At 34.7% G+C, this 12073-nt stretch overlaps 1 protein-coding gene across 1 annotated transcript; it reads right to left on the minus strand.

Moving 5' to 3' along the window:
* Nucleotides 1-1685: 1685 nt before the first annotated feature.
* Nucleotides 1686-6144, minus strand: LOC103431514 (transcription factor bHLH68-like). The gene is made up of 9 exons (XM_008369677.4): nt 5448-6144; nt 4760-5141; nt 4126-4200; nt 3823-3888; nt 3267-3332; nt 2980-3042; nt 2737-2781; nt 2242-2286; nt 1686-2090 (listed from the first exon to the last, which is right to left on the minus strand). The coding sequence occupies exons 1-9, from the start codon at nt 5741-5743 to the stop codon at nt 1953-1955; spliced, it is 1176 nt and encodes a 391-aa protein (XP_008367899.3). The 5' UTR covers nt 5744-6144; the 3' UTR covers nt 1686-1952.
* Between the last annotated feature and the right edge of the window lie 5929 nt (nt 6145-12073).

Consider the following 12073-nt stretch of genomic DNA (forward strand, 5'->3'; position numbering starts at 1 on the left):
TGTTCCGTTTTCCCAAATCCAATCGTTTTAGTATAGTTTTATTAATTGGATCCTTTATGTGCTTAGGTGCGTTTATTAGCGGTGTTTTCGTCCTTCCTATCCCGCACGGCTCTTCAATGACAAAGTATCTGTGAGTGGACCCCTTCCAAAATGCATAATTTTGCTATTAGAAATGCATACATGAAAAGTATGATTTAAAGGTTACGTTTTATTAGTAAATTAGATTTTACTTTTTATGAGATATCATGCTTTACTGAGAATATTTTGGAATACCATGCTTTATCAATTTCATGTTCTTTGTAGTATATATGATGGATGACTATATACTATGAAGATGTTTTGAGATATGATGTTTGAGCTACTGAGCTCCATTGAGATATATATACTTATGTTGGAAAGATATTATATTCAATGTTTTGTGCTTATCTAGTGTCACTGTTCTGCCTGCGGGCGTATGTTCTTTCTACGAGCATATGTCTTGCACACGGGCGAATGTCCTGCCTTCAGGCGAGTATATATGATACCACTATTTAGCACATTATATACAATATTTTTTTTATTGAAAGGTTTTATGACATGCTAGGGTTTTCGGAAAACCTATCACATATTATGCTATTAGTTTTCCTAAACTTTGGGTGCTAGTACGTTGTGGAATAACTATGTTTGTACTACTTATATATCAACTTAGTCCACTCATGTTTGTTTTGCGTCCCCTCAGGACATAGGAATGAGGCATACGATCCGAGCTACGAAGCATTCCCCTACCAGTAATATCGTGTCATCCTTTCTGCTTTTGACATCACTTGTAATAGCACTTTCTGTTACACATTCCGCTTGTATTCTGAATTAGATGTATGCTTTGAACATGTCATGCATTATCACTATCATTTTATTGATAGCTGAATATTATTATATTATTTTGGGTAAGGTTTGTATATAAAAATTTCTTTGTGTAGTTAGTGTGAAATTTATATTCATGTTTCATATGTTCTCGACATATGCATTCATTAAATGACTTGCATCACCCTCAGGTGTTGGCCAGCACGTGGCCATCCCGTTGTGCCCCGAACATTGGGATCGGGGCTTGTCACTAAATCTCGTGAGTTGTGGGATTGATTTTGTGATTGGATTTAACTTGAGCTAATTATTAAATTTAACTCTTAATTAAATTAAAATCTTAAATTTGGAAAATTAAACCCTAAATGATATAATTTGATCAAATTCGAGTTAATTTGTCCCCTTTTGTACTTGATTTAATTTGTTTGACGAAGGTTTTAGATGCTGACACATGTCCATCTTGATAACTCATCCATTAGATGAGTCGCAAGCCATGTGTCCAATTTAGTAGGACCCATGGTGCATGCCACCTAAGAACTGGCAAGTTGAAATTTAATTTGTTGGTGAAAATTAATTTCACCAAATTTACATGTCTACAATATGAGCTTAGAAGTATAGCAATTTTTGTGATTATGCGTGTAGTATTACCAATTCACTTATTTTATAGCACGTATATATTTCTTATAATCTTATGTCAGTGACAAGACAATTAATATATATAGTTAAAAGTATGATCAATAAGATTCAATCAAAATGCTGCTTTCTAAGCAACTTTAAAATGGCTAGTACTACTAATCAGTACTGGACATACATGAATATATACAGCGGTATAGAAGCAAGCAGTAGAATTAAGCAAAAGAAAAGATAGATACATTAAACTTAAAATTAGGGAGTTTAAGGACATCGTAGTCCCGCCAAATTAACGCACACAAGCATGCGTATGTATATAAACGCACAGATTAAATAAATATTGTATAGCATCATGAGCAATCAGCCTTTTGAATTTAGCAGAGTGACTGCTCGTGATGTTATATCATTAATTTCCATGAAGCTCGATCGGTCACTAGCTTAATTAGAGATGTAGTAGTAGTACTGTGTGCCACCAAAATGTCATTTTACTGAAAACCTCCACAGCCGAGCGCCGGAGCCCAATAGTCAGCTCCGTTATCGCTCCCAACTTGGAGGGTGCATGAAACTGGAACCAAACACAAGCCCCTACTCCTCAGGTCCTTTTTTGGCTCTTCATGAGGATCCTAACAATGTGTAACCAGAAACCCAATTTAATCGAGCAGCTTAATTTTATAGAAATTAAGTATTAAACATTACTTTGAAAGATATATTTGAAGAACTTAAAGGATTAACTATCTTGTTATCAAAGCATGCATGGAATATTGGAATATATACCTGCTCAGAAGCTTCTTTCCGTTTCATGCAATTGTCATTGAGCAGCTGTAATCAGAACAAAGCATTAGCAACTTAATTAGCATGGACTAATTAATTAGTTTGACCCGAACATATGATTAAAAGATAATGTCACAAGATAATGTATTCCTCTCTCTTTTTATCTTAATCTATAAAGATTGAAAGCTTTAAAGATGAGCATGGCTTTGTATATGCTTTTCAAAAAGTAATTTATCTTTAGTTGCTTAAAACATACCACACACTAAGGAAGAAATTTTCTTGCAACCAATGCACCATTTAATACATTACTTGTTCAATAAACATTTGTCACGAGTTTAAAAAGTGAATCACTCTTCCAATAAACTCTTACATGAACTGGTGACGAGATATAATCTCTCCAACAATACATACATACATATACAGTTGTCTAGCGGTTTTCCAAAACTAAGTTCAAGATGTAAATATGGGTCCACTAAAAAAGCTAGCATGTGTATATACCTGACCAGGATCTTCAGGGAACATACAATTCCTCTCCCCATGAACCTAATTAACAAGAAACTTTTAGTTAATTCACCATTATCAATCAATTACGGGGCTAAGATATAACTAATGAATTATTAATATGTATACAGTCTTGCAAGTGCAAGAAGATACAGGAAGGGGATGGAGATGTTGCTTTGCGAAGAGAGAAAAAAAAGTAGGTTAATGTAAGTTTTGTTTCCTGTTTTTAAAATTACTTACAGCAGACTGTGGCTGCTGCCTCATGCTTCCTGATCCACTGCCCAAGTAAGGTGAACTGAGGGCCTGCATCCAAGGGGGAAAAGAAAAGCATGAAACGAATCGTATTTTTAGCACTTCAAAAACTATGGGGAGAGAGAGAGAGAGAGAGAGAGAGTAATTGAAAGGAACAACTGAAGAGAATAGAACTTTAGCGGTGTGATTGTGTGCCATCACGGCCAATTGCAAGTACCAACTCAAGACCTGTGTCTTGCTTTGATGAAAAGAAGAGAGAAAGAGAGAAATATTACCTCAATTTGACTCTGAAGGAATCTGATGTACCCAATAGCTTCTAACAAAACAGAGGCTGTGTCAGTCTGCAAAAGAGATACAAAGCCACACCACAACCCTCCAAAGTCATACTCATACTTACTTGCATGTCTTTTTTAATGCTTAAAGGTAAAAAAGAAAGCCCTCCATTGTATAGTAGTAATATATTAGCTAGGGTTTTCAACCAAAAACAAATACAAAAGTAGTGTATATAAATAAGGGAGTTGTTGTGGACATTTTAAAAAGATTATCACGCAATATAAATTTATAAAAGAGCAAAAAATAAATAAAAAATTGTGTATAGCACGATGATATTTTTTAAATGTCAATAAATATCAACCTGTAAATATTAGTGAAGCTTTTAGTACGAAAATTGATGAAAAAAAGTTCACACTTTATAAGTTTATTGATTAAGAATTCCATGAGTGATGTGCTATATATTATTTCATTTTCAACCACCAAGTTAAACAATTTTTTTGGCTTGTTCGCTTCATAAGATAGAGGCTAGACGATTGAGGGGGAAGAGCCATGGCGTACCTTCCCAAATGGGGAAACTAGCTGATGAAGGGCTGTAATTCTGTCACCTAATTTCTCCTTCCTCACCTGAATGTAGACGTAAGTTATCATAAATAAGAGGTGGAGGTCTCTTGTAGTTAAAACACGAGATAAAGAATCATCATGATTGATCAGAAATGGACATTCGAGAAAGACAACTATATACTTCTACCTACAGATGTGTATGTGTGTGTGTTTGTGCCTGTCTTTTGTGTGTGTGTGTGTGTGTGTGAGAGAGAGAGAGAGAGAGAGAGAGAGAGTAATTAGTTCAGTTGTAAGCGTTACCTTGAAGGTAGTTGGGGTTGAAGAAGGTTGAACCCTTGCTCTCTTAAGTGCCCCACCATTTCCAGTGCTGTTACACTTCACAAAAGAAACAGAGAACAAAGAAGAGAAAGAAATGAAAACGGAGTATAATTTTCTGTCAAAGAAAAGGAGTACAATTAATTAATATTACTTAAACTCTTTAGTAATTTTTACTGATCACCCCGTATTAAGTTCTTTACCAATTAACCCTTTAATTAATACTAAATAAACCAGTTTATGACTATTTGAGTAAAAAAAAGGGAAGCTGATTCATTTCATTTCCAAATTAAGGACTTAACAAACAACTTGAATGAGAAATGTAAAAAATAAAAGAAATAAAAACTGAAAAAGAGAAAAGCACCACATAATAAATAAATTATAATTCATTTGATGGCATATTAATCTTCATATATTGAGATTAAAATTAAGCTCATCGCATTCAAAGCATGTATTAACAATAACTGGTTAAATTTATCTGAAAGCAAAAAGGAATGAATAATTTTGGAAACTCTAGAAAAACAATAATATATAATTTTCGTATTGAAAATGAATTTGTCATGGACTCTCTCTCTCTTAAGGGTTAATTACCTTGTATATAAAAAGTGTTAATTATTACCTGATCAGAGGACCGATGTGGTGGTGGATGCCTCACGTCCGACTTGCTAGAAAAATCCAAAATATTGTTGTTGCTGAAACTCGTCACACACGATGACTTAGGAGATGAGGCTGCAGAGGCAGCAGTTGATTGCATAATCTGAGACAAAGAAGACAAAGCTGCAGCTGATGGATTAAAACCTCGGATGTGATCATTCCCGTGATGATGTCCGTACACAAAGCCGTTGCTATTTCCTGAGTTTTCTTGCTTCACGTCCACAACAGGAGCATTTGGAGCTTGAGTGCTATTTAATATTTGCTCATCCCAATTTTCCAATTTCTTAGCAGCTTGATGAAATTGTCTCATGATTGCCCCTTTCTCATCTTCACCTACAATTCCACCCCTGATAATTCACAACCACGCACCCATTAGTCAGTCATCTATCTATAACAAAATATCAAAATTAATAAGTAATTGATGATCTATATATAACAAGCAAGCCGTTATTCACTCTTCAAAAATGTCATTTTATATTCCAAATTCAACAAAAAATAAGAGAATTTTTTTTACAGAAGAGTACTGCAGAATGACTTTTTTAACAGCACCCACAACAAAATATCAAATTTGAGTCCATGCATGCAAAGCAGGCTAAGCAGATATGTATTTTGTTGTAGAGAAAAAAGAGTACTAATTAAGAAAATATCATTACAAGAGGAGGTGGCTCCAAGACTCTGGAAGCTCCTGGTTGTTATTCTCAATATGCCAAGAAGGAATAGCAAGTCCTGAAGAAGAAGTTGTTGAAGAAGGGGAAGTGTTGTTGTTGCTGGGTGCAAATTGTGGGATTAAAAAATTAGGAGGAAGAGGAGGAGGAGTAGGCTGAAAAAAAGGAGAAATATTCATAGATGGTTGGGTACTTGGTGGCCTCATGCTGTTGATACTCCACCAGTTAGGGTTTCCGGCAATCATTTGTTGCACCGGTGAGCTCTGGCAACCACCTCTATTCATGCCTCTTGTTATCTTCTGATTCTGAATGAGAGCTAATCAACTGAGCTAGCTTCCAATCAACCAGTTAGGGTTTTCAGCTCCCTTAGCTTTTTGGGTCTTTTTCTGAAGCTCCCAAAACAAGTCTTTGTAGAAACTTTGAGAGGTCTGCCTCCACTGGATTAAGCAGTAGTGGTATTGTCTACTAGCAAGAGGGAGGAGGAAAACCCAGGTCCTGCTTTTAAAAGAATTTGAATAATCATGGAGTTTTGAGAGCCTTTGTCTTTGTTGTTTCCTCTCTCATTTCTCTTGCAAGCTGGGTCCTTTTCTTTATTACAATGATCTGCTTTTTTCTTTCTTCCGCTTTTTTTTATGTTTTTCTTTTCCTTCTTTACTTTTTCCCTCCTTTTGCTTTATCTCAAAGTGGGACAGAAAAGGTAGTAGCAATTCCTATTAATTAAGTAAACAAAAAAATTGGATCTCACTAGCGTGACTCTGAGTACACAATATATTTCTCTCCGTCCCATCAACCCATCTGCCAAGGTTTATACATGTATATTTACTACTCTGGGTGATTGTTATCCATGTGTATTGTAAATTGTAATACGGTATGTTTTTTTCTTTAAGATAATAAGAATTTATTAAGAAATTATAAAATAAAATAAACATACATAGAATTTGCATATCTCTATTAATTAATAAAATCCTCTTTATCAACCAAAAGATGGTGAAAATACTACTTAGTTTTCTATCACAAAAAAAAAAGGTAATAATGTAATTTCACATATTCAAATTTTTTTTATTGAAGTCTCACCTACAAATGATGTTAAAATACCTTCAATATAAAAAATAATAAATACAAAAAAACAAATACAAAAATCTCAGACTCCCCCATGTTCTCTCTCTCTCCCCCCCCTCTCCTTCTCATATTCTGAAAAAAATGTTCATACATACAAAGTATGTAGGCAAATGTTAGTTATTTAATTAAATGAACGATGAAACAAGCATTCTCTTATATTAAATTTAGACTGAGCGGGTTATTTTGACAAAAAAAATATATCAATTAAGTCACACGAACCTTCAGGGCTTCAAACAACAATTCATTCATATATAATGGCTAAGATTATTAATTTAACAACATAACATCATAAATAATTTAAGCTTGAGCACGATGACAACTCGTACAAGTGTATGTGCATGGCATGCATTCATTGGTTGAAGTATGATTTGTCCATTAATTCATTAGCCGTTTGATTTGCAGAGATGCGGTAATTAATATAATTATGATCCATTGAGTCTCGGGTCTCTGAATCCTTGTGAGTTATAACCTATGATCAAGTCATGATTAATGAAATTTGTTTCTGTCAATTGATTATGAGGCTCTCGGCCATATATATTTGGTTTGAGCGTGTTTGATATGAAAGTCCAACACAGGTGAATTCCATTTTTGGATTGTGGTCCGGGGCATTGCCCGCTTAATTGAATGCAGGAGAGATCCTGCGTTTCTTTTTTTTGCGGGATTGGAGAGGCAAATTTGTCAAAGAGGCCTCTCCTTTTACACGTAATTATCTCATTGGACGATGAAATGAGTTTCACAAGTAAGAGGGAATTCCCCTTTTATCCCCATAAATATATCTTTGGCATTGCTCTTCAATGAAAAATTTTAGATCTAAATCTCATAAATTTTGAAGTTTAATGCCAATTTATTCTCTCATCTTATATCGTTGTATAAAAAATTCAAAACGAAAGGACTTTAATAATTGTACTGGAGGGTTCAAATAATTAAATAATATCCCTGATCTGCTAATTAAATGATAAGAAACAATGCTGAGTATTAATTCATTGCATGATGAGTCAGTTGTCAGTGTAGGAATTATTGAGAGATATATAGCCTACCTTGCCCTGAGTCGCTGCAAGAAGTTTTGTGATTGGCATGCATGGTTTGAATTCCCTTCTTGTTCATTTTGTGTTTATACATAGCGATGAATTGTGTGTCCTGCAAACACTTTTTAGGTTAATGATGGATACGGTATTTACGAATCACTGCAAATTCCATTTCAGTCCACGGCATTATTGTTACGGATTTTTTTGTTTTGACAAACGATAAGAGAATCTACATTAAATTCATTTAAACTAAGAAAATAGAGAATCGAACACAAAACTTCGAATGCAAAGCAAATGCTCTTAACCAACTGAGCTACAAGTTACTTATAGTTTTTTAACCAACTTAAGAGAGGCTACATATTTAAGACAACCATGAATCAAGGAATATGTATATATTACAACTTCTTCCCTATGTTCGAACTTTTATCTAGATGTCAATTTCAATTGCCAACTCTACTGGTCGGTAAATCGGCAATGTGAATTCATAGGGTTAATCTAATGAAATGAAAATCTGAAAAGTGAAAAGAAAGTTGATGAACATGGATGAAACAAGTTGTGATTGACACTCTAAAGTATACAGGCCACCTAACTCCATAGATTAACATCCGGATATAGTTTTTTATTTTTTGGTAATATATATGGTATATGTTTTAGTAAAATCTAGCAAATAAAATTGAAAATCTAGGGTATAACAATGTTATAAGTCATCTCCTCGAAATGAATCTCGCTCCCACCAAAAGACTTTTCAAAACGAATTTGTCTCTGATTTGCAATTATAATAATAACAAAGAATGGGATTACGAAATTGATGGTGGGGATGATCAAAATTTTAACATTGGCATTACTATAATTATTGTCACCCACAGAGACTATAGTAGATGATGTATGCGTCGACGCAACCCTATCATATCTGTTTGTAGGATTGCTGTAATCCAAACTGTCTAATTAACACTAATTAAACAGGTAATAAAAAATGTAGTAAATGTGAGGATGATGACCCGTGAGAGTATGGAGACGACCGGCATTCGCACAGTTGTACACTTTTCGAGAGGTCAATATCTAGGGTTTGGAGATCCCTAATCTCAGGTCTTCCAAGAGAATAATTGCAATTTCCTAGAATTATCATTATTGCAATTTCCTAGAATAATTGCATGTATATGTGGCTACACAAGAGTACTTTGTATACATTTATCCAATAAAAAGGACTTACCATGTACAAATGGATTCAATTAAGTAAAAGACATAAATATAATTGGCAATATGGTGGTCCACAAACATAAGGTACATTTTTTTGACCTTGTGGTGTCTAACAAAAATAAAATATGGGTAATGTTAGGGAGATCAATTTTTGAAATTAAAATTGCAAACGAAATAATGTGCTTGTAGATGATTGAATTATTAATTAAGTGTCAATTAACGTGCTTATGTTTTATTGGTAACACATCATTTAGTTTACAAATTTGGTTTTAAAATTTGATCTCCTAACATTACCCATAAAATATCAAATACCATAGACTATATTCCCTAATAAAACGTAAAGAACTAGTTCATACTTCTTACAACATTGAAATAGAATCTCTATGGTTTTTTTTTCCTTAAGAATGTGACAAGATGGTGGCTTCATCACGGTAGTCTACTCTTTCGAGGGCCAGCAAGAAGCAGAGTCATATGGTTGTAGACACTCGTAACAATTGTGGCAGATCATCTATCTTCATCGATCATTTGGGGAAGACTCGCATATATAGACATTTTAGTCTCTCTCGGGTCACCATCGTGTGATCACTAGTGTTAGGAATCAAACTCAAGACGTATAGTATAAAATATGAGCATGAAATTTGTCCCCGTCTACTGAACCATTATGTGATGGTTGAATATCTCTATGGTTTGGAAATTGGAAGCGCCCAACCCAACATCAAAAACCCCAAACCGACGAGTACCACTTGCTTGCAAAATCCATGAACCCTCCAATAACTAAATCAAATTAGAACCAGCATCACATTAAAAAAAAATATTAAAATTATTCTCCTCGTATAATTAATGATTTTATTCCCCGACATATATTCCCTTAAACCGCATTTTAATGCAACAAACAAACAAATGAACAAACCGCCCTTAAATCTCGAGCTTGCCTGAGGAAGAACATGTTTTGGGCACATTAGGGCATGGTATCGTTTGGTATGCAGACGGGACGAGACAGGACGAGACGAAACGAAAAGGAAGTAAAGATGTTCTCGGATGGAAACAAGGAGGAAGAAGAAAGAGACATAGAGGTTATAATTTTGTGTTCCACAGATGTGGAACGAGTCGTTCCAGAGGGGTGAGGTGGAGCAAAAATTCACCCAAAACTCGTCATGTGGAACAGCGCGTTCCACCCGTTTGAAGCGCACCAAACGTGGAATGGAACGCCTCGTCTCACTTTGTTTCATCCCGTCCCACGTAACAAACGGTACCATAAGAATGGGCATGTATGGTCCGTACTGCCAAAATCTTTGTCGGGGGCGCCATGTCTTTTCCAGCACACCCACTTTTTCACTGTTTATTTTTAGTCTTTGGCTCTCTCCAGTGTCGTCCAACGATAAAACAAACAAAGAACAAACACTTCTCCTTTGTCCTCACCCTCCCTCCTTCATATTCTTCTCTCTCTCTCTAACACTAAATATTAGTACTACAGTTTGATTATTCTTCAAACCAAAAGGTTGAAGGTCTTGGCATATTGAGGGCTAGCTAAGATATGTGAACTTGTGGCTCAAATTTGTTGTAATATCATACTTTATCTACAAGTTTGATAGTTTTCGTTAGTTGCACATCATATTGAATATCGTCAATCGTTAATGTGTATATGTGAATTGCTTATTCTTCAATAACATGGCTACACATGGACAATGACGAATCTCATTAAGGGTCTGAGGGGGCACGTACCCCCTCAAGTTGTTGGCTTGAAAAAATGGTGGTCTTAGCAAAAAACAGGGTTGCGCTTAAGTTGCAGCCTCCTTCTGTCGCTCAATACAACGTCAAATCAGACTACTACGATTACTAATCAACTCACCACCACCAACAACTCTATAATCTCCTCCTTATTCAAAACCACCAAGAGCGGATATATAACATAAAAATGTTTAGTTGTAGAGCTAATTCTAGCAGCTCATGAAGAAGAATTCCCTCATCTTGTATGTGTAATAAATTCAACCTCTCAACCCTATGCCTGTATAATTATCTTTTTGTTCATTATAACAATATAGACTCTAAAGATATCATTTTTAATGACACAATGGGTGGAGATATATGTTAAGCATACAATGAGTTTGAGTTGGCCAAGTGCTCGACAAAATACCTCACTTAAAATTGAGAAAAAAAAAAAATTGGCATTGCTCACGCTCATTTTGGAATTCCATGATGACCTACATCCGTCATTGCTTAGTTGTGCCCCCCTCCCCCCCCCCCAAACAATAAACGTTAGTTTTAGCTCCGCCCTGCACATGTCATACAAAAAAGAGTGATTGTTAACGAAACATAACATTAGTATATTTACCATATTATTTAGTTGATCTTTTCGCAAAACATTAGGACTTCAAATTTCACTTACTTGTGGGATTCTTTTGTAACTTCAAATGTTCAGCCTTCATATTAGTAATAGGACAATCTTTTTTCCCATTGCTGCATGTTTTTCTATATCATAATGCAGATTAATTAATTTCATAACTCAAATTAACAACTGATTAATGAAGTAGACAATTTTGATACTTGGCATGTCGTTTCCTCGAAGTCGAATATTAACTCCATAAAAGGATGTGTTCTTTTGTTTCATCTTGATCATGCTTCATCATTGGATTCCTCATCACATGCTTTATATTCCCTTAATTTATTCCTAGTTGGGATCCCTAGATGTATAGTTTATCTTATATAATAAGCGCTCTAAGGGTAAATTATAATCCTAATAATCCTGGTTTAATTAATTTCATTTTATTTTAAATACCAACTTTAACCAAAAGGTAATGCTACGCAAATCCCCCATCTATGACAACGAAGACAAACACATAGAAACAATAAAACTTTTATGTTTTAAAAAGAAATATCTCTTCTGTTGTGGTGTTCTATATGAATTCGGAATTCCACTAGCCTTCCACAATATATATATATATATAGAAAATAACTTTCACTTTTGCTAGGTATGCATGGTTTTTTTTTTTTTTTTTGAAAGTGGAAGGTATACAAGGTTAACTGCTCCCCCGTACTTTTACTGTGGTACCGATAGCTAGGTATAAAAGTTCACTTTCATGGTTAATAAAAAGACGTTCAAAATTCAAAACTAAGATGTTACACTTGGCTTAGACTCAGGTGGCAATTAAAAGGAAAATGGGATGCCGGTTTTATTTTTATTCTTTTTAGATGGGCCATTTTTTATTAAGGGCAAGAAGGTCGACTGCTTAACGCTCAGCATCAAATACAAATACGGTTCCAAATTTTTAAATT

Source organism: Malus domestica, chromosome 15, assembly GCF_042453785.1.
Source record: "Malus domestica chromosome 15, GDT2T_hap1".
NCBI lineage: Eukaryota > Viridiplantae > Streptophyta > Magnoliopsida > Rosales > Rosaceae > Malus > Malus domestica.

Bases quoted from the DNA above. Each gene is read 5' to 3' on its own strand.
- LOC103431514 (XM_008369677.4), bottom strand. From the start codon at position 5,743: ATGAATAGAGGTGGTTGCCAGAGCTCACCGGTGCAACAAATGATTGCC. The intron at 3,889-4,125 runs GTAACGCTTACA...GTCTACATTCAG, and splicing joins CAACCCCAACTACCTTCAAG to GTGAGGAAGGAGAAATTAGG. The intron at 3,043-3,266 runs GTAATATTTCTC...CCTTGGATGCAG, and splicing joins TCCTTCAGAGTCAAATTGAG to GCCCTCAGTTCACCTTACTT.